The 25,795-nt window shown below is 49.7% G+C and overlaps 2 protein-coding genes across 4 annotated transcripts; both read right to left on the bottom strand.

The window, feature by feature from the left end:
- Window positions 4,793-12,942, bottom strand: SSTR3 (somatostatin receptor 3). Of its 3 annotated transcripts, none has more exons than XM_021385730.1 (2): window positions 7,240-12,942; window positions 4,793-6,860 (listed from the first exon to the last, which is right to left on the bottom strand). In XM_021385730.1, exon 2 carries the CDS (start codon window positions 6,804-6,806, stop codon window positions 5,601-5,603), a length of 1,206 nt encoding a protein of 401 aa, XP_021241405.1. In that variant the 5' UTR covers window positions 6,807-6,860; window positions 7,240-12,942; the 3' UTR covers window positions 4,793-5,600. The 3 variants fall into 3 exon arrangements, with proteins under 3 accessions (XP_021241405.1, XP_021241415.1, XP_021241423.1); XM_021385740.1 differs by having other exon boundaries at window positions 4,793-7,574; window positions 12,051-12,942; XM_021385748.1 differs by having other exon boundaries at window positions 12,051-12,942.
- On the bottom strand, window positions 13,068-22,422 carry RAC2 (ras-related C3 botulinum toxin substrate 2 (rho family, small GTP binding protein Rac2)). Its single transcript, XM_021385761.1, has 7 exons — window positions 22,209-22,422; window positions 19,568-19,639; window positions 17,752-17,869; window positions 16,332-16,394; window positions 15,438-15,597; window positions 14,122-14,256; window positions 13,068-13,315 (listed from the first exon to the last, which is right to left on the bottom strand). The coding sequence occupies exons 1-6, from the start codon at window positions 22,241-22,243 to the stop codon at window positions 14,126-14,128; spliced, it is 579 nt and encodes a 192-aa protein (XP_021241436.1). The 5' UTR covers window positions 22,244-22,422; the 3' UTR covers window positions 13,068-13,315; window positions 14,122-14,125.

Genomic DNA, 25,795 nt, shown 5'->3' with positions numbered 1-25,795 from the left:
TTGATGGAGGGGATCCTCCCTTTCTCTTCTGCCCTGCTGAGGCCACATCTGGAGTGCTGTGTCCAGTTCTGGGCTCCCCAGGTCAAGAAAGACAGGGAGCTTCTAGAGAGAGCCCAGTGGAGGGCCACTGAGATGATGAGGGGCCTGGAGCATCTCCCGTATGAGGAAAAGCTGAGAGCCCTGGGACTGTTCTGCCTGGGGAAGAGCTTCATTACTTTGAGGGTGACACAGCACTGGAACAGGCTGCCCAGAGAGGTTGTGGAGTCTCCTTCTCTGGAGATATTCAAGACCCACCTGGAGGCTTTCCTGTGTAACCTACTGTAGAGAACCTGCTTTAGCAGGGGTTTGGACTAGATCGTAGAATCAGTAAGTTGGAAAAGACATCTAAGTACATCTATTCTGACCATCAGCCCATCCTCATCATGCCCACTGACCATGTCCCTCAGTACCACATCCACACGGTTCTGGAACACTTCCAGGGACAGTGCCCATCAGGGCAGATGATCTTCATAGCTCCCTTCCAACTCTACCATTCTGAGATTCTGTGATTACTCTAGCCTCCAGGCAGAGGGCAAGGACACAGGCTTTGTAACATAGCAGTGCAGCAAAGCACCATGCTTTTACAGTAACAGATCTCTGAGGGGCTCAGTGTGGGGCCCTGGGGCTGTGTGTCCCCAAATGCAGAAGGCGGCTGGGGATGACATCCCAGTGAATGGCAGCAGGGCTAGGTGCTGGCATATGTCCATCCCTCTCCTCTGCCAGCTGAAAGAGCAGTGAGGGCACAGATGAAATGTCCATGTTGTGAACACACAGCACATGAGTCAAGGCATATATATTTCTTCCCCACATGTCCCCATTTGTCATGTAGAGAGGGACATGCCACAGCTGGCTGCGCTGACATCCCAGTGCGTGTGTTTGTGCATGACGCACTGAGTGCGAGATCCGAGCGAGCCGGCTGCGCGCTGCATGACGTTTTCATATTTTATGCTTGGGAAGGCAAAGCACACCAAGTTTTCATGAGCAAATATTTGCATATTTTCCACTCGTTCGAGCAGATAAAGCATTTCGGTTCTCTATTGCATCCTCTGAAGATGCAGAAACATCTTCTTTTCAGGGGTATTTCCATTTCTTGACCTCCCTGACTCCTGTATTTCCCCTGTAACAACTGGTTAACTGCTTCCTGACGCCTCCCCACACTCCCTTGTTCCAGGGTCCCGTGTAGCAGCTGAAGCAGAAAGTGGACAGTACTGTGTTTGCCTGAGCTGAGCCACTGTGTTACCCTGCTGATTACAAATACATTGCATTCCTAACAACAGTTTCCAATTACATTAAAGTGTGGGCTGCACTGATAACAGCCTGGAAATGCACCCCCTTGCCTTGCTGCAGGACTTCTTCCCCTCAGCACCATTCCCTGCCCTTCCCGTGCATGGGTCCAAAGCTGCCCTGTTGGACTGCCCTGCCACAGTTGGGATGGCAAAATTGTGCTCGGGCACGCGTGCATTCACGTTTTGTCTCACACACTCACAGATAACGCATAGATTAAAGCACCCACAGGCGTGACTATATGTGCACACATTCACACATACCCACACGTGGAGCCACGTAAATACTCATTTGCATGCACGCAAACACATCGCATACATATGCCTCTCTGTATCTGTTCTCTGACGTGTGCACACGAGCTCTCAGCAGGGTGGGCTCCCTGCAGCTCTCACACCCTTCTCTGCGATTAAACGTTTGCTGGGAAGAGGCACTGCACAACACTGCTGAAATCACTGCAGCCCTTTCTAGTCCTGCAGCTCCAATCTCTACGTGATGAGAATAAAACCCTTTGTGCGGCACAGGGCTTGATGGAGCCCTTATCTCTGTGCTTCTGCACCCAGAATAGAAAAATCCATTTCCACATCTGACTGGAACAAATCCTCCTGAACTCGGCCATCGTTTCACTGCGCACGGTCCCTGTGGCCCCTGGGGTGCCCAAAAACAACCTCACTGTCCTTAGGAGGATCACAAGGGTATCTGGATTAGCGCTGTTGTCACAGAGAAAGCTGAGAATTCACCAGGAGGGAGAAGGAGCTGAGCTGAGAGGCTGGTGGTGGGAGGGAGAGAGAGAACCTTCGTCATTCCCAACAGCCTTTAATCGATGAGGATGCTTTGCAGAATTTTGTAACGTTTGTTTTATCCTCCTGAATTGTAGGCAAAAATACTTTTTTTGCTGTTTTTTTTTCCCTCCTCCAGTCTTATTTTTGGTTTATCACGTTATTTCCTCCCCTCAATTTGTCACTGAACTATAGGACGTGGCATAGCGGGGAGAAGAAAACAAAAGACAGAAAAATATGACCACAGAATCATAGAATTATTTGAGTTGGAAGGGACCTTCAAAGGCCATTTAGTCCAGTTCCCCTGCAATGAACAGGGACACCTACAGCTTGATCAGGGTGCTCAGAGCCCCTCCAGCCTGACCTTGGATGTCTCCAGGGACAGAGCATCCACCACCTCTCTGGGTGACCTGTTCCAATGCTTCCCTGCCCATATGATACTTGTGACCCTTTTCCTTTAAATTTCTGTTTCAACTAAAGACCCCAGCGTTGCTTTCCCCAGCTGAATTCCCTGCAGAGCTGCCTTCCTAGTGGGCTCACATTCGATGTACCAAAATGATGTCTCCTTGGCATATCCACTCAGTGCTGGCATTGCAGTGCTTGGGCTCTTCAGTGATGTAGGTATTTTAAGTAGTCAACCAGTTGGAGGAGTTTCTTGAATGGTGACTTGAAGCAGATGGAATTACAAAGGCGTGTGAAGTGAAGTCTTGGCTTAGTTTGGTACGGAAGGCAGTGGCAGCCACTCTGGAGAAGGAAACCCTTACTTTACCTCCTCCCCTTCCCCTCAGATGCTTTCAGGTTGGATATTAGGAAGAATTTATTCTCAGAAAGAGCGGTACTGCACTGGCACAGGCTGCCCAGGGAGGTGGTGGAGTCACCATCTCTGGAGGTGTTCCAGAACCATGTGGATGTGGCACTGAGGGACATGGTTGGTGGGCACAGTGGGGATGGGCTGGTGGTTGGACCCGGTGATCTTAGAGGTCTTTTGCAACTTTAATGATTCTATGATTGCTGCAAGGTCCCCATTCTCTGTCCCACACCTTTTTTGGAGCCTGGCTATCAGCCATCACTGTGCTCCCTAGCTGAACTAATTTCTCCTCTGTCCTACAGGGATTGCTGTGCTGGCTGTGCTCCACATTCGCTTTGCTCTACTCACTGCTGCAAGAGGCACGTCACAGGTCCCCATTTAAAGTGCTGTGTTGTCCACATGCCTGGCCACTTGGTAGCCCTATCTTTTTGCCTTCCTACTATTTTTAACCCCTTAGACAGGTAGGAGCTTCAGCAATTCATTCTGCTGGGATTTCTTCAGTGCTCTTCATCCATTGGATGCTGTGGGAGCTCCCCAGGCAAAAAAAAACAAAAAAAAAAAAACAAAAAAAAAAACGAAGGAGCCTTTTTAGTGCAACAGATTGTGAATCCCGAAGCCATGAATATGTTGGCTGCTTTTCTCACTACGACCTACAGCACAGGGAACTGGTACATGGATGGAAGGAAGGGGAGATGTGAAGAGGTAGCAGAGGACAGAAACTGGATACTAAGCACTTTCTTTTCCCCATGAGTTGTGCCTACACTCCTCAGTATATGACTGCACATGCTCAGGGGAGTAAGTGTGCTTTGTAAAAGGAACTAAGCAAAAAGTTGGTAGTATTACTGGGAGCTGAGCACTGCCTCCTGAGGCTGAGCCTCCTGTCCCAGCACACCTGCCCCATGCCGTCCCTTCACACCACACACCTTCTTTCAAGTGTCCTGTGAGACATCTATCACTCAACTAGCTCTTGTCACTGACCCTAACTGGAGTCCATCCTCCAACATATCCCGAGCTAAGGGAAGTTTATCTTTAAATTGTCCATGGAGGAAAGTGCCCAGATACTACCAAGGGCTCTGGTATGAGAATCTTCTTGGTGGCTGTAGCTTAGCAACAGCATTCATGGAGAAGTTCAAGGTGTGGGGACAGACAGGGTCTGTAGGAATGAAGCCAAAGTGGTGGGAGAGACCTTCCCACCTACCCTTGTGCATTGCTGCTCTTGCACATGCCCACTTACAGCTTCCTTCCAGCAACTGATGCACACTCATCCAACACTCACAGCAACACACGCCCTCTCACTCTGACACAACTTGTCACATGCACACACATTGCTCTATATATACTTGCATGCCTACACTTAAACATCCCACAGTTGCATAAACATTCTTCCTCACCTGCATTTTTATGCACTTATACGCACATAAAACTTTATCTGTACATATCTGTACCTACCCCGCAGCCACACACAGGATAGCATCAGTGCCAAACCCCTGTGCATCCCCCTCCAGCGCTGACTCCTCAATCCCTGACCCTGTTCAGCCATTCTCACACACATACAGTCCACTGATCAAATTTTCACTTCCTTCGTACATTTGCAGACACATCATTTCCTCTCCATCCAGAGCCAAATACTCCACAATTTCCCACAAGAACAGTCAGCTGCTAGTATTTCCCTGACTTCTCCCACACACATTGGAGATCCCTCTGGCCCCCTGTGTTTCCTGCCCCCATTCTCAACTGATACATACTTTGATCTCCTGTACCAGCCAAACATCCCTTCATACAGAGATCAGAGAGATTGTATATTCTCAGGAGAGCCAAATCTATAGCATCTCCCGTCTCCTAAACACACAGAATTGTTCTGCTCAGTTGGCTTTTAAGTCCAAAGGCGTTTTGTTTATTTACAGCCAGGCTGAGGGAGAGAAAAAGGGAAAAGGCATGTCAGTTTCTAAGAAGTTCTGCCTCCAACCCATGCCTCACTGGCTTTTCTACTCTTGTAACACCTTCCATCAGGACTCAGTCACCAGGAAAGCTTGAAGTTTGTAGAATTTGGGAAATAAATGTCCCATTTGCTCTGCCAGGTAATTCTCATCATTGAGTGGTTTCCAGCCAGGACCAGTGAGGGAGTAAGCTATCCCTAAGACATTTTGAAGAGCTAGAGAAATGTCAGCCATTCATGCAACAGGCTGGTGATAGGTCTTAGCTGCAGAGATTTGTCTTTCCTGTTCTTCCTTCAGGGTAGACTGCTTCTCTTGTCCATAAGGAAGATAGCCAAGGCACTGGGATGCCTGTTCTAGATCTTCAGAGGCACACATCACATATACCTATTTGAACTCCCTTGAAGTGCCGGTCACATGGTAGCTGATGCTCTTTCTAGGTGGATGATCAAAGATTGGATCATGCAGCATAGGACAGAACTTGCTCTCTCCTTATTGCCTGTTCCCATCACCTGTTCAGCTTTCCCTGGATCCAGTCCTTCATTTACTTCTTGCCTCGCAAAACTTTGGTGTCTCTACCAAAGCCAAGTACAATGCTTTGCTTTTTTTCCACAGGCTCATGGAGCCCTCTTCATCTTTAAGCATAATCTTCAGTATTGCCTTCTATCAACCTCTCCCTTTGTCTCTGAGATAGAATAGCACAGAGGGTGAAAGGGATCCCATGTCCCAGTGTCTCTTTCCCCTGCACCATCCCTTTCATCATAAATAGCTGACATGCAACTTGCTGCTCTTCTCACAGTCCACAGGCTCCTCAGGGAGTGGTTTTTGCTCATTGCTTTCTCCTGCTCTGCTGCTTAGAGGGTGTTCCTGCCTGTCATTGCCATTCTGGGTGATCTTGCTGATCTCCTTCTCTTCCCCTCCATCATCAGACTTCTCTGGGGGACATTCTGGCACTTCCTGGCTCTGGATGCGGCGGGACGGCCTGAAGATGGCCCTCCGGAAGCCCTGCTTGAAGCGGTAGGAGAGGAAGCCATAGATGATAGGGTTGGCACAGCTATTGGCATATGGCAGCACCACCACGAGGAAATAGACACCGAAGAGGGACGGCTCCTCTGGCAGTGGACAAACAACATTGATTATATTGAGGACATAGAAGGGGAGCCAGCAGAGGACGAAGACAGCCACAACAGCCACCACCATGCGAGTCACCCTGCGCTCTGAGAGCTTGTGTTTAGAGGACAGAGCCCTCACCCGCCTGCCAGAGGAACGGACCTTCACTACAATGAGAAGATAGCAGAGACAAATCACCAGCAGTGGCCCAAAGAAGCCCAAGGTGGCAGTGTAGATGATGAAGCCAGCTCGCCAAACTGAGGCAGGTTCTGGCCACTGGATGTGGCATGTGCTCATACCTAAGGGGACGTCTGAGAAGACCACCACGGGCAGCACCACTATGGATGACAGCATCCACACAGTGGCGCTCACAGCCTTGGCCACTCGTGCTGTTCGCCATTTGGAGGACTTCCCAGGGTGGACCACAGCCAGGTAGCGGTCAACACTCATCACTGTCAGGCAGAAGATGCTGGTGAACTGGTTGATGGCATCCACAGCCATCACCAAGCGGCACATGAAGGACCCAAATGGCCAGTAGGACAGGGCATTTTGTGCTGCCAGGAATGGCAGACCCAGCATGAAGAGCTCATCAGCTAGGGCCAGGTTCAAGATGTAGACGTTGGTCACTGATTCACTCACGGAGTGCCTCAAGACCACATAAATGACCAGAGAATTCCCAATTAGCCCCACCACACAGACGATGAGGTAGACCACAGGGATGAGGACACCGCTGACAACCACACCAGGGCTGGTGGTGGTGGAGCTGTTGGGGGTGGTGAAGCCTGCCCAGCTACCAGAGGCATTCCCCTCCTCTGACACTGTCGGCGTGGGGAGGCTGAAAGCAGAAGAGTCCATAGCAGAGGCAGGAAAGAGGGTGAGGGCAGTCTCCCCACAGGATCAGTTAGCAACCTGGAGGTGAGAGGAGAAGAAAGGTATTTACACCAGGGATATGACAGCTGAACAAGCAACAGATAGAATCTCTGCATTAATGGTCTGCAGGTATGAACAGGTGTGGGAAGTTGAGGTGGCTTAGTGGGTACTGGCAGCCACTGGAACATGTGAAACAATACTGATCCTATCCAGATCTGGGAGGTACAGATGGCACAGTGGGATAAACAGGGACATGACTCAGTGTGTGGGACCAGCGGATCTTCTCTTCTAGGAAAAGATCCTTGGGGAAGAAACAGAGTAGGTTAGGTACAGGGAAATATCTTGTTTTCTCCTGATGGCTACAGCACTGGAGGAGCAGTCACCAGAGACCTGATTCTCATTTACGAGGGGCAGGTACCTTATCAACAAAAGTGGGAGAGGTATCCAGCGATGAAGTGCCTGGGGCATCTTTGGATCCCCCATTCATTGAGTATTCTTCTTGCTTGCTGAAGCTCATTTTGGATTTGTGAGGTCACCATGGGGTTGTTAGCCTCACCAGCAGAAATCAAAACATCTCCGCTCTTATTTCAAGCCCTGATGCTGAGCTCAGCACCTGAGCTGGAGAGTTGCTGTTTTGTGTTATGTTAGTTTGAAAGTAAAATAAGAGCTTCATTATTTTGGGTACTTCAGGAGGGATCAGCACATTTCTATCCCTTGTCTCTTTGGCTTGGTTTCTCTCTCTCCTCTTGCACCCTGAAAAACACCGTTAATTGAACAGGCTCTGTCTGCCCCAGCTGTTCACAACACCAAAGCAGTGTCCCAGGCTTCCTAATCTGAGTTGCCCAATTGCCCATCACATCAGGGTTTGGCATGGAAACCGCACTCTCAGCTCACTCAGAGAGAGCTTTGAACAAACAAACTCTCTGTCCTCTACCAGCTCTCTGCTGACACTGGGAGTGAAGTTGCAGGGAGAGGAGAGACAGAGAAGGGGAGGGCACGCTTTCTGTCTTTAGTCAGGGCTCTAGAAATGTAACAGAGTCCAAACCAGAGACATCCTGGCATACCTTATGCAGGGCAGATGTGTGATGCTTTCAGGGTCACTCCAGCCCTAGCAAAATTTTCTGGAGATGTGAACTGGCAGGGTCACCCTCCTTATGAATCAGCTCCTTGGAAATTATGATGGCTCGGTGGAAGAGGACAGGGACCTGAGGTTCCCCTTTACACAGATATCTCAGGGTTCTGAAGCTCTTTTACTCTTGATATGAAACCTGGAGATCTCAAAGGAAAGAACTCCAAATATTAACTCCCTTCAGGAGGCCAGAAGCGCTCCAGAAACTTTTCTCCCCATTGGATTCTACAGAAGATCCCATTGTTGTTCATATACATCTTGATAGTACAGCTTTTGGTCTTTATTGTTGTTGTCATTCCAGTTTTTGGAAACCTCAGGCCAAAGGGGGCCTGAGGTTGAAAGAACCTCATCTAACAGACCACAAGAAAAAGCAACTGGGCAACTATGTCTTAAGCCCAATACCACTGGCTATTCCATAAATGTTTCCTGCTATACTTAAGTGAGCTTTGAAGGACTGGAATTGTTTGCATTTCTTTATCTGAAGGTGCCTTGGGCTGTGACACGCTGTCCTGATGGACAACTGCCTCTTGGGGTTCTGCAGTACTGGGCTGTCCCACACATCAGGAGTGGCTGCAATGAATGGACAGAGTAGGAAGTGATTTGACACTCTTGTTTCTAAGCTCTAAGATCTTTTCTGTGAGATTTTTCTCCACTGCTGTTCCAGTGACACATGTGCCCACTAACCCTTGTTGCATGAAAGAGGAGGACTGTGTCTGCTCTGGGGAAACACTGGCAGAGAACAAAACAATGTGTACGTAAAAAGATGGTCCTCTAAAATCTGAGGACATTGTTAGAAATCCCTGTGGATGTTCCTTCTGCATGCACGGGAATTTCCAAAAAGGCAAAAAGGCATTTGGAGATAAAGCCCCATGAATGACTAATACAAATGAGGACACCTGTGATAGTGTGAAAAGTACAGGGGGAAATGTCTGGGGTCCTGACTTCAAAGCTGGTGGTTCAGGTTGTTGTTTAGCAATACATTAAAGACAGCTTCAGAGGTCCAAAAACCCTATAAAAATGCTAAAACATGCAATATGAAATACTAATTCACTATGAAGAGCAGAAGATTAATTCTCTTGCTCATACAACCGTGGTGGGCAAACTTTGTATTTAAGCAGGGGTGGTCAATCTGTTCCCCCCTAACTTTGTCAGGCACCATCTACCAGCTCCAACTCCACATCACATGCTCTGGCTAGTTTGACAGAACAACCACAGGACATCAGTACCTCATTTGGGCTGGATCCACACTGCTTTGGCAGCACCCACATAGGTAGAAATCGGTGAGGAAAACTGGTCTCAGATTGGAAGTGTGTTGGCATCTGCTTGGGGTCTGTCCCTAATGATGTGGACAGCATCTGTTGCAGGAGGTTGGGGTCTCCCAACAGGTGCTGCCAGAATACATCTGGTCCATACAGCTGGAGAGCAGGTGTGGGCAGAGAGCTAGGAGGAGGCTGGGAGTTGGTGCAACCAATTTAAATATATATATATATATATATTTTTTTTTTTTCTACATTTCTGCATTGACTGGGAGGAGGAGGATGCTAAAGCATGTCTACAAAGCAGGGCTAAAAGCCAGGAGAGACCACTGAGCCCATTAACTTGCTACCTTCTTGCCACCCTCCCCACCTGCCCACCTTGTTTCCCATGGTCCTGTTCCAGCTCAGGATGGCCCCAGCCTCACTGTGGGGTGAGCAAGGTGGCATGGAGCTGGCAGAGATGGGGGTCAGAATGTTTCCTCTGTGGGATGGCAGAGTTAACTTCTGCATGGACTCATGCCCGCGGGAGACAGCTGGGAAGAGCAGACAGAGCTGCCTGGTACTTACGTGTCGTTGGAATGCACATTTTCCTCTGCTTCATCGTGAGAATCCGTGACATAGTTTTCCCCTTCCCCTTTTTAAAGGAAAGCAGTCCCAGAAGGGAGGGAGTCTAAAAGGTCCTATCAGCAGAGCCACAAGTCCTTCTTCCTTGGACCTGCCCATCGCTCCATCCCTGACTGCTGCGGGACGTCTCCACCTCACCCCCAGGGCCCACCGGTGGCCGTGGCCATCCGGGGGTGCCAGGACCCTCAGCCCCACGTTGGTGGCTTGGAGGACCCCGACAAGTCTCCTGGTCCACCGTCCATCTGCAGAGAGGGGGGCTGGGCGGCCAGGGGCGGCAGATGGAGATGGGTGGCAGCTGGTGGGGGACGGATCCTGACAACCAATGGGCACCCGGCGCAGGAGCGGCGGCAGAGAATGAGAATGAGGGGCTGAGCGATGGGAGAAAAGGATGAAAGGCAGAAGAGGGAGAAAGGAGGGGAATGGAGAAAAAAAAAGGGGAGAGATACAGGAGGGGAGTGAGGAGAGAGGAGGAGAGCGCAGGGGGTGGGGGTGGGAGACAGCGGGTGCGGTGACGGAGGAGCAGGGTGGAAGGAGGGGGTGGAGGGGAGATGAGAGGGATGCAGAGAGCATCTGTGTGGTGCGAGATGGTGTGGCTGGGGGTGGCTCGGCTCTGCCAGGTTCTGATCTGTGAGATGGGGGTGGCAGTGCAAAGCACTCTGCAATCCCCCCCCTTCTTCCCCCCAGAGGAGCAACCTGCTGCCAGTGTCTTGTAGGCAGGACCAGTGCTGCTCATTGCTGCAGGGACACAGCAAACCCTTCTGGCTTGGGAATAGGGGTGGTGTTGAGCATGCAAATGCTTCTTGCTTCTGCTCTACCCCACAAGCAGGGAGGTAGATGGGCAAAGAGGGGGCTGTTTGTCTTAGCTCTCTCCCTCCCTTGGCTCCTTGCAGAATCCCATGTATTTTACACCTTCTTTGGGAAAAAAATAATAACTTGACAGCCCCAAACTCTCCCACTAGTTTGCATCTGTGCTGCAGGGGGCAGATCCAGAATAAAAGAGGCAGGGTAAAAAATTAAGTTCCTTTGTGACAGCACTTCTCCAAGAAGGAAATTAGGACTTCCCCATCTCATTCCCTGCTCTGAGTGCTTCCCTATACTTCTCATCACTTCTCTATGCTGCATCCCGCAGCTGTAACTCCTTGTGCTGTGTAGTCATCCAGCTCTTGACATGTGGCACAGGTGTTATGGGCATTTGGGCTTGTTCAAGCCTCAACACAAGCAGAGAGCATCTCTGTGAGCAGAACTTATCTGTGGCCTAAAAACCGGACTTCCAAAAGTGTTTGAACAATTTTATGTCCAGCCAGTGCTCCTCAAAGGTGAACAGGTGAAGCCAAGTTACAAAGCTGTCAGGATAACTGAAGTCTTGGCAATGCTGTTGTCTGGAGACACAAAGGCTGTGAGACCTCACTGGGGAAGGAATGGCATGGGCAGCACCCAGTGGTTGTCTTTGTCATGGCAGGGCAGGTAGCTGCAGTGCTGCACAAGCAGCCCAGGAAATAGTGCCTTAGAAATAAAAACACACAATGGCAGAGGTCCCCCCATGCCAGCTACCCTCTGTAGGGCTTGTCAAGTTGGACAAGACAACTAGGATCATCAAATGCAACTGTCAGCCCACCCCCACCATGCCCACTGACCATGTCCCTCAGTGCCACATCCGCATGGTTCTTGCTTGCCTCCAGGAATGGTGACTCCACCACCTCCCTGGGCAGCCTGTGCCAGTGCAGCACTGCTCTTCCAGAGAAGAAATGTTTCCTGATATCCAACCTGAACCTCCCCTGCCTGAGGCCATTCCCTCTCTTCCCATCACAGTTACATGAGAGAAGAGGACAATCGCCTCTGACAAGCCTGGAGCCTTGCCCCATTCTCAGCAATTCCAACAGGGGCTGTGCAAGCTGCACAGGCTGTGATGGAAGGAGAGCTCAGCTTGTGCCCCTCCACTGGCAAGCAGATATGCCAGTTTTTTTCCATCCATATAGCAAGCCTCTCCTCTCTCTGCATTGCTGCATGCAATAGGGGACAGAGCATTCAACACACTGTGAAGGCAAGAGCTTGGAAACCAGAGGGAGAGTGGGAATTTAGTGTTTTGAGTAATGTTTAGTTTAGTGTTGAAGGGAGGCTGCATCCCAATCTCAAAGGCTTTCTGTCCCTTGCCCTCCCACAGGTACAAGCCCAGACATTGTTTCTGCTTCTCTGGATTAGTGTTGACACAATTTACATTACCTTAAATGGCGCTTGGGTAATTCATTTGATAGCTCATGTGCAATCTGTGGAACTTGCTGCTGCAGGACGTCCTCCAGGGCTATTTTGCAGATACCAGTGGCTAGAGTTCCAGAGAACCACAGATTCACAGAATATCCCAAATTGGAAGGGACCCATAAGGATCATCGAGTCCGGCTCCTGGCTCCACACAGAACCATTCAAAAATCAGACTATATAACTGAAAGCATTGTCTGGACCATTATCACTACATTGATCTGCTGTACCCGGACGCAGCCATGCACTGAACTCTCAGAAGTTTCCCTGGCAGCAGGGTACTCCAGAGGCTTTGCCATGGTATGTTGCTGCTGACACAGCCCACACCACCCACTTGTGCAGGACACAGTCTTTGGAACTCAGCAGCAGCGCTGCATCCAGGAGAGGCGAGCTGGCTTGAGTCCACAGCTCCCCATACCCTCTCAGGACTGCAGGATTTTGCATTGCCAATCATCTCACCCAGAGCCGTCCTCCCACCCACGAGCGGTGGCGGTGGCAGCCACCCCATAGCACTTCTGCTTCTCAAGTCCCTGCAATGCATCAGCAAGGCAGGTGCTCACAGCTGCCAGATCCATTGTACCACTGGGACCACTCTCTCCAGCTTAATTTTAGTGACTGGGAGGCGATTTGTCTGGGCTGGTGACTCATTCCTCTGTTGTATTTTTTATCTCTTTCTGCCCTCCCCCTTCCTGTTCTCGCTCTGCCTGTGCCTGGCAGTGTGACCGAGTGCAGGCACTGATATGACCGCCTATGACACCTGAGCAGCCGCCTTCGTGCAGACGTGTTGTGGTAAAAGGGTGTCCCCAGCACCCTGCAAACAGAGCAGCCTGGGGCTGGGTGTCCCCTCCCAAAGCCTGCAGAGGAGGGAAAGCCTTGCTAGGAGAGGAGGAAACTTTTTCCTGTGAACACATGGGGCAAAAGGCAAAGTGTGACCACCGTGCTGTCTTGGCTAACACAACATTTGCACCATGGGCATTGCAAGGATGTATGGACCGGTCTGTTTATTGGGTCTTACTCACTCTGTTGTGATCTGAGGGGTGGTGAAGTTGGGGCAGCCAGGGCACAGGGTACTTGTGCAAATGGACAAACCAGTGCTAAAGACCCACAACAGTCTTTCAAGCCAGCAGAAGTAACAAGCGCAGTGACCGCCAGAAGGTACTGAGCTCCAGGATGGTGGAGGCATCACTCTCCTGCATGTGGGGCAGAGCCTGGCATCAGGATGGGGCCAGAACCTGCAGCCAAAACAAAAACAGGCCTCGTGAAACCAGCCTGGTCATACTCCCACTCTCCCTCCCTTTGCTCTGGTAGTGGGGGAAAAGGAAGGGGCCAGGTCCTGCTTGGAATGATCTCGCTCCTCTCTGTCCTCAGACTCTGGCCAGCTTTGCCTTGCACCCTTGAGCTGAAGGGGAAGGGCAAGAAGGGATAATGTGTGGAGCATAGGAGTCCTGGGGGCCCAGCTGCAGTCTGCCAATGCACAGCAGTACAAAATATCCCCTGAGCTGAGCAGGGACTTGTAAGAGGAAGAGCTATTTGGGCAATTTCCCATAAATAAGGAACAGCTTTTTTTTCCTTCTGTTTAAGTAAAGGCTGTGGCTTTGCATAGCTCACAGCAGGTCATCATCAGGGTAGGGTGGATGCTGCTCCTTCTATGGCAGAAGGTGACAGTTTCTGTGAGGGCAGAGACAGGAAATCCTGGGCCTCCCTGGACCAAGAGATGGGTGCAAACCTGCACATGGGCAGGCAATGGACAAGGGGCCCACAGTCTCCATCCTACCACATTCTGTCCTGTCCCTAAGCAGGATGTCCCATTCCACTAGAAGTAGCAGGTCCTAATCACATGGGCTCAGGAGCAGGAATCATGGAATCATAGAATGGCTTAGGTTGGAGTGGACCTTAAAGATCATCTAGTTCCAACCCACTGCCTTAGGCAGGGCTGCCACCCACCAGCTCAGGCTGCCCAGGGCCCCATCCAACCTGGCCTTGAACCTCCAGGGATGTGGCCACTGGTGTCCTTCCCAGGGATCCCTTTCACACTTACTGTCCTAGAGGAGGCTGCATGCTCGTTTCTTTGTTCGGGTGGGCTGTGGGCAGAGGACTGCTCGGATGGCCTCATCAAACACCGTCTTCAGGCCACGCTGTGTCAATGCTGAGCATTCAAGGTATTTCACAGAGTCTGTTGGGAGGAAAGCAGGTGCTGTAATGGGGAGGGAGGAAATGGGGGTAGGCAGGTTGGGTACGCAGGAGCTTGCTGTGAATGGTGCTGACTCAGAACCATGCAAGAGGAGGAGGAATACCACAGATTGCTGTCAGGCTGAGAGAGAGGCATGTGTCTGTGTCAGCGGTTCAATTCTGGCTTCAATCACCTCATAGCTACAGCATCCTCCCCCCTCAGTGGCTGTTTTGCAGATATGTCCAGATGTATATACCTAAACATCACCTGAATCTCCTCTTGAGATGAGGTCTCAGCTTCCTCATGCTTTGAGTGTCATTCGGACTGATTACAAGCACCTTTGGTGGCATCTTAAATCACATAGCACCTCTCTTTTGGAACTCTGCAGTTCCAATTCTCAGAAATCTTGTGCTGCAGAGCAAGGCACTTGGCTCTTGCCCAGACTGAATAAACACAACTCATGTGACCAAATCCATAAAGCACAGTCAGGGCATACTTCTCTGACTCAGGCAATCCTGACCTCATGGCAAGGCCGTTTCAGCTGCACAAGACCAGGACTTGCCCATTCCCCACTCCTGTTGTCAGAGTTGAGGCTATGCAAGGCTGGCTATGCTATCCTAGCTTCCCACACTCTCTTCTGATCACCCAGTTGAAAACTTGTCCTTCAACTTGTTTTCCTCACCCTTTCTTCCACAGCTGAGACAAGGGGTTACCTGGCACAAACACTTGTGCAGGTCCCAAAATACAGGAGGGGGCTGATGGCCAGAGAGGGGGGTGAGACACAGATATCTGAGGAAATTGTTGTTGCATCTCTTCCTGAGAGTTAGAAAACTCAGTCTTCTGCCTATTTCCGGAAGGCGTCTGCCCACACAGCAGCTGTGGCTTTCACAGAAAAATACCGGCCCAGATAGAAATACCAGAGTAAAAGGGGAGCAGACTGTGCAAGTGCATATTTACATGTGTTGAGGATGGCATTTAAAGAGAGGCAGAAGACAGAGGCTTGAGTTGTTTATGTTTTCTCAAGAAGCAGATCTCCTTCCTGAGCCTCCTGAAGTGAGTTTTGTCCCACAGCCCTTGATTAGTCTCCTTGTTCTTCAGATATACTTCTAAGGAAGCCTCATAACATTGAGAGAAAGCCCTTATCTTCTGCCTCTCTTTTTTCCACGTTGCCTGCAAGCACCTACCGATTTCCTTGGCCAAGGCAAGACCCTGAGGATATGTAATAGGGGAAAGCTTCTTCTCCTTCAGCTTCTCAATGGTGTCTTTGTCATCACGAAGATCCAGCTTTGTGCCCACAAGGATGATGGGAGTGCTGGGGCAATGGTGCCGCACCTCGGGGAACCACTAGTGAGGGAGCAAAATGGCAGAGATGAGAGAGGACATGCATGAGCAAAATAAAGAGGCACCCGTAAAAAAACGTTAACAGGACACACTGTCCTTCCACGGTGCCCTTCCACTCAGTGTTGCACACTACAGTCTGGCCCAGACCAACCCCTACTGCTGGGTCTACAGACAAAATCCTTGACATGGAGCTCAAAGCATGAGTTGAATCCTTCAGGAACAGAGACACCAGTGCAGGGGAATAGTGAGGGGCAAAAGGAGAGGCAGTGCTAAATACAGTCCACTAAGGAAAGCATAAGCTATTCCTTATCCTTCACAGCTTTCTGAAACCCAAGGAGGAACTTGAAAGTTGTAGTAAGGAAATACTACGTTTTTTCCCATCTCTCCTTCCTCCCTCACTTCCTATACAAAGGATGTGGGTACCAGTTTTTCATATCCTATGGACAGTCTTGGATGAAAAGTGCCATCAGAACGTAAGCCTGTGGTCTCACACAGAGTGGCCCATCAAAGAGAATAATAACTCTTCAGTAGGGTTGGCCACCTTCTTTGAGGTGACTCAGAAGAGACACCTAAAGGAGGCTGACATTTCAATTCCTTCCAACGTATGCAGAAAACAATATTTCCTCTCTAGCTCAAGACATCCCCTTAGTAGTCTCCATCCATAGTCACTCTCTTTGCAAGATCAACACCAAACTGACTCTCCACAGCCACTAATGGACCAGAATGCTCTGTCTCACCTTAGCACGGACGTTTTCATAAGATGCTGGGCTGACAAGGGAGAAGCAGATCAAGAAGACATCCTGTAGGCATGCAACCATGGTACAGAGTTAGAATGAGTGTATGCAACTGGAATACAGGAGGCAGGGAGGGGAGAGCAGAACCGGGTGGGCACCAAAATGGGTCATGTTGGGGAAAGCTGTCTCTCACCATCTGACACTGTCCAGACTATTGCTGATTGCCTCTAGGGGAGGGAAGAATATTTAGTCTCCTGACTCATGGTAACCATAGCCACCACTATCAGAAGAGACAAACGTTTAGCTATGAGGATGGGGTTTTTGTGGGAAGCATATTCATTCTCATGGGAAACAGTCTGACAGTGTCCAGTTCATTTCTCAGAGAGCGCTAGATAGCTGTCATTGCCTGCTGTTGAGACAAAATGACATTTAATCCCAAAAGTGGACACACAGGAGGCAAATGAGGCAGAGTATGGATAAGCACTTCTGGGCATGGCAGAATTTAGGCTTCAGTTGAAGACAAAAGCAGCTCTTCAGAGTCATATTTATTCCATCCAACTTCAGCTATCTCAGTCAAGAGTGCCAGGCCCAACCTGCCCACTGCCATATTTCTACAGCCACCAGAGACAAGCAACACAGAAAAGTTTAACCCACCTATGCTTGCCACATGTCCTAAGGTAGCTACAAGTATGTTGCTGAGAAAGAGGCATGCTTGCACTGACTGCAGAAGGAGCCTAGGCAGCGAGTATACATAAAGCATCTAACTCTCATGTGGCCAAACATAGCTGGATCAAACAATGCCTCAATTCCAGCCCTTTGGGTTGCAATGGTAACCTTCAAACCAATGCCTGAGGCAGCAGGTTCTTTCTGTGCTTTCCAAGAGACTTCTAGGAAAAATACCCTCCAGGGAGGATGAGGAGGATCATCCATTTGTTCTGCTAGAATATTGGACTTAGCTGAGGCATCAGCAGATCAAATACACGTTTATAAATCTCAACTCTTTTAAAGGTCAGAAGCCAGAATTGGAGTTCACAGGAATGTGGAAAACTTCTGCCCCTCCTCCTAAATTCCCTCATCCACTTTAACTTCTTAAGAAGGTCTTTTGTTTACCAGGGCTGTGTAAAGCAGCTATCCCACATTAAAACCAGTGTCAGCTGGACTCATAAGTGTCTTTGAGGATCTCAGTTTTCTTGCTAAGTTATCTCAGTAATGAAGTTTAGGTGAGGGCTCCAAAACACCCTTTGATATCTTTTACCTTTAGGATTTCCAGGTATTGTATATCAACATAGGGATTCTCAGAAGAGGGCAAAGAGAGAAGGGAACAATCCTATGACTGCTGTATGGCAAATGTTGATTTTGCAGCAGGGAAAGGAGATATATCTGAAGGAGAACCAAGGTAGGAGGAGCATGGAGCGTGACCCACCGTCTGTGGGTAAGAGAGTGGCCTCAGCCTGTCATAATCCTCTTGTCCAGCAGTATCCCATAGCCCCAGATTTACAGGCTTGCTGTCAACCATCACGTTGGCAGAATAGTTATCGAACCTGAAAATGCAGAGACATACGTTGTGGCTCAAAAAGTAGAAGAGGAATGGGGCAAAAAAATTTACTCTGTGCATCTCCGTGCATCTGTGTTCAAGAAACATTTAGATATAGCGTTGAGAGGCATGGTTTAGTGAGGTTATTGGTGGTAGGCAGATGGTTGGACTGGATGATCTTGTAGGTCTTTTCCAACCTAGCTAACTGTATGATTCTATGATCTCAGGGCAAAGGGTAGATTCTTCTCTGTTGTTTCTGGTATATTTTTTCATGTTTCATAAGGGAAACCAGTGACAGGAAGGAAGCAATGAGAAAAGTTTTTCAACATGCTCATGACACATGCTGCCGTTGTGAGATAAGCCTTACTGCAAGGAGCACAAAATGGCCTCCTTTCATCATCTCCAACCACAAGTCTCAGGCAAGAGGAGAAATGGTGTGCAGCCCACAAACACTTGGCCATTTCACAGCCACTCCCAGGGAGGTATGGTGTTATCATACAAACTGGCTTCCAAGAAGAGATGGGTTCCTGCTGCCACAATCACTACTGCTGCCTCTGGTGCAAATTGGTCCAGAGTAAAAAGTGAGGCCCTCGGGTTTTCTTGTACCTGAGATGACAATCTGACACACTCATTTTCCCACTTTAGGGAGCATGCAGTCATATCCCAGTGGTGTTGATGAGGATGCATGGTGTGCATCTCCAAACATACCCCACACAATGTGGGGAGAAAAATGCATCCAGCTACTCAGACTAAGAATCACAGAATCATAGAATCATTAAGGCTGGAAAAGACCTCTAAGATCACAAAGTCCAACCACCAGCCCATCCCCACCATGCCCACTGACCATGTCTCTCAGTGCCACATCCACACGGTTCTGGAACACCTCCAGGGATGGTGACTGCACCACCTCCCTGGGCAGCCTGTGCCAGTGCAGCACCACTCTTTCAGAGAATAAATTTTTTCTAATAACCAACCTGAACCTCCCCTGGTGCAACCAGAGGCCATCACCTCTAATCCTCTCACTGTTACGTGGCAGAAGAGGCCAACCCCCCCTCCCCCCACACCACAACCTCCTTTCACGTCGTTGTAGAGGGCGATAAGGTCTCCCCTGAGCTCCTCAGACTGCACAACCCCAGCTCCCTCAGCCACTCCCCATCAGACTTGTGCTCCAGGCCCCTCCCAGCTCCACTGCCCTTCTCTAGGCGCGCTCCAGGGCCTCCATGTCTTTTTTGTAATAAGGGACCCCTAAGCTTCCTGCTCTTTCCATACATCCCCTGAACTGCATAGAGCTTCTGCTCTGGCATTTAGCTGAATCCTGCACTCTTACCACCAGGGTTATCAGTGCCTGCTTCAGTGACAGCAGGTACCTGGAACAAGGAAGCATGTGTGGTCCCTCACACAGAAAACCACCTTCTCTGGGGTCTGGTCCATTTTTTTTGTAGCCTGGCAGCAAGACTCCATCTACTACTTGTAAACTTAGCAGGCATGTAGACACTTGGGTTAGTTTTCCAAGTGTTCCATTTATATTTTGGTTTTATAAGGACACTTGTGCTTCTGGTGAAAGGTGAATGACAGCCTGAAGTGATGTTGGTTTGGCAGCTCTTCCTCTGCTGGCACTAGGTTTGTGACAGGGGTTTTCTGCACCCCTTTGTAACCTGCTTTCCCTGCCTCCCACACACCCCCAGACTGCAGATGTGTCACTCACACAGTGGGGATGTATTCTCCTGGGAAGGCATTGGTGGTGTAGCTAATAAGGAGACAGGTTTTCCCCACAGCTCTGGAAGAGAAAGAAAAAACACAGCTGGGAATCATGGTAGTGCAGGCAGTCTTCCAGGGGTGAGATGGGGAAACCCTCCCATGACTCAAAGCTACGAGTTTGTTAGGAGAACTCTGGAAGGATAAACACATTCACAGGACTAGACAGGACATAGCCATAGGTTCAACTACCGGATGGAATACATGATGTCACCCAGAGTAGTTTGTTGTCTTTGAGCACGAAGGCTTGTTTTTATGGTCTGGTATGGAGATCACTCAGTCAGAATGCATCCACTTCAAGGTGGGGGTGAGAGCCCATTTTCCAGTGCGCGCACAGTGCTACACACTCATAGCCAGGATATGCACACAGTGACTTGGTGCAGAACTGTCAGAACTAAGCTTCCCAGCTGTCTGCAGCCTTGACAATTTGCACCATCTATGAGCCACTGCAAGCCGCAGTATCACCCTTACCAAGAGCTGCAAGCCACCAGCAAGGGGCCTCTCCTTGCGGCTGACTGAAGCTGCTCATACTGTTTCTGAACATGTAGCTGGTGCTTCCTCCTTCCTCAGCCTCCCCCACCCACATGCTGCAGCAGAGTGGAGAGAAATAAGCCAGGGTAGCAGCACAAGACAGAATGGGCAAGAGCATTGGTGGAGACACTCCAGCTGGCCATGAACCAGTCTCCAAGCTTTTCTTCTGGACCTGCAAAGTCTTTTGCAGAGCTGTGGCTCTGTGTGTTGGTGCGCCCTTGACATGCATAGTTGGCATCTTTGCTCTGGTGGTGAGGCACCTGCCTCAGTCATCACACTGTGGAGCAGCTGAGGAGGCAACAGCTCTTCAGAATGCTCTGACACTTTTTTTCCCTCTGCCACCTCCCATTCTTAGATCTTCCTCACTGAGTCCCCTTTCTTTCCCCAGCTCCCCTCTTCCCTCTTGTTGTAGATGGCCAAGGAGGCTCACTCTATGCAGAATGGCTCAGAAGACCTATGGTGCTGAAGGGGTGAGTTAGTCATGGAAGAGAGAGACGGTTCTGAATTAGTGTGGTTGAACTGAGAGAAGCACAAAGGGCCACCAAAGGGGTGAAGGTTTTGGCAAAGCTTTTGGGAGATGAGAGAGCACTGATCTGGATGCTCACAGGTTCCTGTGATTGAACTCAGGGAGAGCTAAGAGGCAGGTGATACGTGATAAGGATGGCTGAGGCCAGAACAGCTATGGGGGAACACAAGGGGCTCAGTTAGGTGATGGCAGAAGGTCCTGTGGTCAGTAGGGTTGAGCTGGTGGAGAATGACAAGGCTGGTAGGCTGGGAGGGAGGTGAAGGAGGTGAAATGAAACCACAGAGCTTTGGGTGGTGACTAGACAACTAGGTGGAGGGTGGGGAAGTGTACAGAGAAACAGAATTATGGGGCAGACAAAAGATTTAGGAGGATTTGAGGTCAGAAGGGTTGGGAAGAGGACATGTAGTGGAGTCAGCCATGTTATAAAGGAAATGCTGCCTTGAGGAGTGGTTACAAGAGTCGGTGTAATATGTGAAGGGGAAACTGCGGGTTAACAGGGCAATGTGTAAATGCCTAGTGTTGCTGCTCTTCCAGCTCTAGCCTGCACCCTTCAGGGGACTCTTCCAAGATGTAATGATGTTTATGCAGGGCGCTCTCCTTCCCTGTCTCTTCTTCCCACCCTGTTGCCCTGGCCCCCAAGAATATGTCTGACATCTATTGTTTGCAGACTTCTTCCTCCCTGGGGTAGATTTGAAGGAGGAAGTGACTGTGGGGAGCAAGGCTGCTGCAAATGTGTCTTCATCTGTTGCCTGATAGCTGCCCCAGATAACATTTTGGCCAGCTCCCAGCTGGGAAATGAATTAACCAACTCCATGCCAGATGACCTGCTCACTGCTGGACTCTGCTCCCTTCATCCATTCATCCCATAGGGTAGTGGACTGGAGACTCAGCCCCCAGGTCCCCAGCAGCACTGTCTCACTATTTGTCAGCTTAGATTGATCTCCAAGGATCACCAGACATGGACAGTGTGTGTCCCCACGGGGTAGTATACACCTATGCCCATCTCAGTGCAATCCCCTCCTCCTTGTGCCCTCAGAAGCTTGTCACCAAACACTCTCCCCATACACTGAAGCAGGGACAACACATTGAGAAATGCTGAACATGCAGATACTGGAGGATATCTCATCAGGACCATAGCTCTGTGCCCTCCTTTGGCCAGCACCGATGAGCAGATGGCCTTCAAAAAGCCATTTCCCTGCAGCAGAGCACTTGCACCTCTCGGGTTTTCCATCTGACTCCTGACCACAGGTTGAACCTGGCAGTGATGCCACCGCCTCCTGTGTGTGAGCCAGATTTGCCAGGCCTGTGAGTGACAGTTCCACTTTTGCAAATGCCCTTCAGAGCACCCTCTCCTCCCGCCCCAGCCTCTTCAGAGCCACGTTCTTTGCCATGGTGAAGAAAGAGGAGCAAGGAATGCAATGCAGAGCTGCAGGAGGTTGGGAATGAAGCCGGGGAGGTCTCAGGAAGCAGCGACTTTCTTCCTCACCCCTCATCACCACCCCTCCCTCCCACAGAAAAAGAAGGGGGTACGTACCCGTCTCCCACCACGACACACTTGATGGCTTGCATGTCCTTCGACCTGTGGTGGAGGACAGGGCCTGGGGCAAAGGAAAGTCAGGTCAAAGCAAGCAGCCGGTAGACACGGGCAAATTTGGGTATCAGACCGTGAGCTGAAGCAAGGGGTCAGGTTGCAGGGAGGGAGGAAGTGGAAGAGAGAACTTCACTCAATCGCCCTCTGGTCCCTCCTCCCCTCCCACCGCAGCTCTGCTGTGAGGCCGTTAGCTGAAGGCGGAGCATGCATGACTTTGTGGTTTGGGAGATTATTGCTGTAATTCTTTTTCTCCCCATGTGTCTCAACCCACTGCCTTCCTGCCCCATCCAAGCCAACAGCTGGGGGCACCAAACTGCTTTTGCATAGAGCCGAGGCAATGTTAGAGAAGGGTGAGGAACTGGAGGAGTGGGCTTTCCCCTCCTGTCTTTAGCATCCAGAGTTTGAAAGAGGTGTAAACAAGCAAGGGAATCTGCAGTGAGAGTAGTGGAGGACGTGAAGCAATGAAGATTTCTCAGGTCTTCCCTGTATCAAAAGCACAGGAGGTAATGGCCTCACGTTGCTCTGGGGGAGGTTCATGTTGGATATTAGGAAAAATTTCTTCTCAGAAGGAGCGGTGCTGCACTGGCACAGGCTGCCCAGGGAGGTGGTGCAGTCACTGTCCCTGGAGGTGTTCCAGAACCGTGTGGATGTGGCACTGAGGGACATGGTCAGTGGGCATGGTGGGGATGGGCTGACGGTTGGACTAGATAATCTTGGTCTTTCCAGCTTTAATGATTCTGTAATTCTATAACTCTGTCCCTCAGTGTCAATGGTGAAATGTCAAGAGGAATAGTGTTTTCTGCTAAGACTGAACAAGGAACTTAAGCAGTCTCTTGGAAGCAGCATCCACCCTGTGGCTACTTGTCCCACCACACCTGGGGCAATAAGGTCCTGTCCCTCCTCCTCATCTGCTCCTGAATGCTCCTGCACTAGTAGTACAAAGAAGCATTGGGTGTATCTATGTGTTTGTCATGAAGTGGAGTAAACACATCAGAGAATGTAATGACTTTTCTTTCTCCTGCTGCTACTAGAAGAGCTAAGTCTTGTGCAAGAGGGTCCCCACAAACCATTTTTTCCCTATCCACTCTGTGCTAAAGCAGCCCATGAGAACTGCTGATAGATTTCCTTCATCTTGTCCTCAGAATTTTGAAGAGTTTTAGAGGTGGGCAATAAGGAGAGGGACGCAATGACCTTCAGAAATAAGAGATGCGGAGCTCCTTCCTTTCACTCCTCAGAATGAGAGTCTGGAGCTCCTCCTTCCTTCCCCCAGCTTGCAACGCTAAGCCTGGAAAAGAGTGCACATGTTCACATCTTCAGCCTGAATTGATGGGTAGATAGACAGGGGCACACTTGAGAGAGGAAGGGACGTGGTAACACAGAACTAATTAGAATTTCCAGGTATGTCAGGAGGCCTGTTAGACCAAGAACAGTGGGTGTTAAGCTGGCATGTTCTTGAAAGAGCAAATGCTGAGGGAAACTGCTTTTCCAAAGGCTGGTGACCTTTGTGCAGCTGCAGCCACAGGAGGCTTTTGCAGTCGACCCATTCAGGTGTAGCACTTTCCTATCCATCACTCAGTGCTGGCTGCAACCCAAAAACATTCAACTGTGGAAAGTTTCCAAGCCTTGCGGCTGTGTCAGAAGCACAAAACTACCAGCTGTACTAGGTGTTCCCTCTGTGGGTGGTAGGGAAGGGGGGGAGGAAACTCACTGATTCCTCTGCAAGAGCAGGAATGGGCTGTGGAAATGCAGGTCAGAGAAGGACGGAAGGGAGAGTCACAAAGGCTGCTATAGGGACAGGAGCAGTAGGAACTGGAAAGGGCAGGCAGCTGCAGAAATATGGTTGACCAGGAGGTAGAGACTCAGTGGGAATAGAAGGCAGCTATATGTGGTTCTAGAAAATGATACTGGTGGAAGAAAAATGCCCAACATTTACAGCTGGAATGAGGCCAGCAATACTCAAATGAAGCACTGCTGGTAGAGATGGTAGTGTGCCACATCTGAACCCCAGATCCTAGCCTAGCAAGTGTCAAGGTATATCTGCAGACCATGGAAAGATGGGTGTAGCTACACTGTAAAGCCCTCCATGGGCAGTTTGTTGGCAAAAGGGACACGATGACCCAAGAGAAATTCTGAGCTTGACATCAGTCCATTTGTCAAAAAGGTTTGAAAAGCTGTGTCACATCTGTGCTGGAAAGTTCTGGGACAGTGGGCCATCCCATATTTAAAGGGCAATTACAAACAGGAGGGAAAACAACTTTTTACATGGATAGATAGTGATAGGGAAAGGGGGAATGGTTTTAAACTAAAGGAGGGGAGATTTAGATGAGATGTCAGGGGGAAGTTTTTCACTGAGGGGGTGGTGAGGTGCTGGCACAGGCTGCCCAGAAAAGCTGTGGGTGCCCCATCCCTGGAGGCTCAAGGCCAGGTTGGATGGGGCCCTGGGCAGCCTGAGCTGGTGGGGGGGGCAGTCCTGCCCACAGCAGGGGGTTGGAAGTGGATGGGCTTTAAGGTTCCTTCCAGCCCAAACCATTAAGTGATTCTATGATTCTATGATTCTATGTTCTGATGGGAATTTGCTCCCATATGGACACATTGGGAGCTCTCTGTAGCAGATTCCTGGGTGACAAGTGAGGGTACCTAAGGATTCAGGGGCTCTAGGTCAGGCAGGCAACCTAGGATAGGCAAGCAGGAAACTTTCCTGGACATTTTTGAAACTGCATTTGGAATCATAATATCCAGAACATTCCTGTTTCTACCAGAGCTTTTGTCTGAAGTTTTCAAATACCCCAGGGTTACCGGAGAGATGCAGGGCAGCAAGAACAGAGAGTGGACACCTGGGGTGGAAAGGCTGGGGGTTAGAGCTGTCGAGAGCTGGAGAACATATTGAGTGTTACCTGGGACAGAGTGATGGTCACATGAAGACACTTGGGATAGGATTCGGGCTAAATGATAACTGCCCAGTGATACAGTAGGACCTGCTGGCAGAGATGAACAAGGACCACTCACCTGCTGATGAGATAAAAGCAGTGACAGAGGAGGGATTGTTGAGAACCATGCCCAGGTGAACCTCATTTTAAAGACACTGCAGTTTTGTATGTCCAAAACTGAGCTGTAGAAGTCCTGGGAAGGTGGAATATCTCCATCCTCCCTCTGGGCAAATTGCTTTTGGAAGATAATTGCCTGCTACTGGTATGGATAGCCACTTTTCTTCCAAGTCAGAGATCTGTGTTGTGAATTTATAAACATCCCTCCTGTGCCAACCGCTCTGCAGAGGAACGGCAGGGCTCTACATGCAGAATGTTAATGGTTTTCTTTCTATCATATTTAAATTATTAAAAACAGGATATTAAATTCAAATAACACACATTATAACAGCTCTGAGAACAACTGGTGCCTGCTACATTGAAATATCTCTACTGTGTATGCTGGAGGAATGGGAAGGGAAGGAAACTGCAGGAAATTGCCTCCTAATCCACTAAGTGAGCACATACAGAGCTTTTGCTGCTTTGATGTGCTCTCACACCACCAAG

This window comes from Numida meleagris, chromosome 1 (assembly GCF_002078875.1).
Source record: "Numida meleagris isolate 19003 breed g44 Domestic line chromosome 1, NumMel1.0, whole genome shotgun sequence".
In the NCBI taxonomy this organism is placed as follows: Eukaryota; Metazoa; Chordata; class Aves; order Galliformes; family Numididae; genus Numida; species Numida meleagris.
Note: the sequence above shows the minus strand (reverse complement) of the source record. Positions and strands in the feature narration are given on the sequence as shown.

What these genes read in the sequence shown, in the direction of transcription:
- SSTR3 (XM_021385730.1), bottom strand. Translation starts at nt 6,806, where the DNA reads ATGGACTCTTCTGCTTTCAGCCTCCCCACGCCGACAGTGTCAGAGGAG.
- RAC2 (XM_021385761.1), bottom strand. Translation starts at nt 22,243, where the DNA reads ATGCAAGCCATCAAGTGTGTCGTGGTGGGAGACGG. An exon ending in TGTGTCGTGGTGGGAGACGG is followed by an intron (nt 19,640 to 22,208) that starts GTACGTACCCCC and finishes TTTCTCTTCCAG; the next exon opens with AGCTGTGGGGAAAACCTGTC. An exon ending in TGCCTTGGCCAAGGAAATCG is followed by an intron (nt 14,257 to 15,437) that starts GTAGGTGCTTGC and finishes TCCTCCCAACAG; the next exon opens with ACTCTGTGAAATACCTTGAA.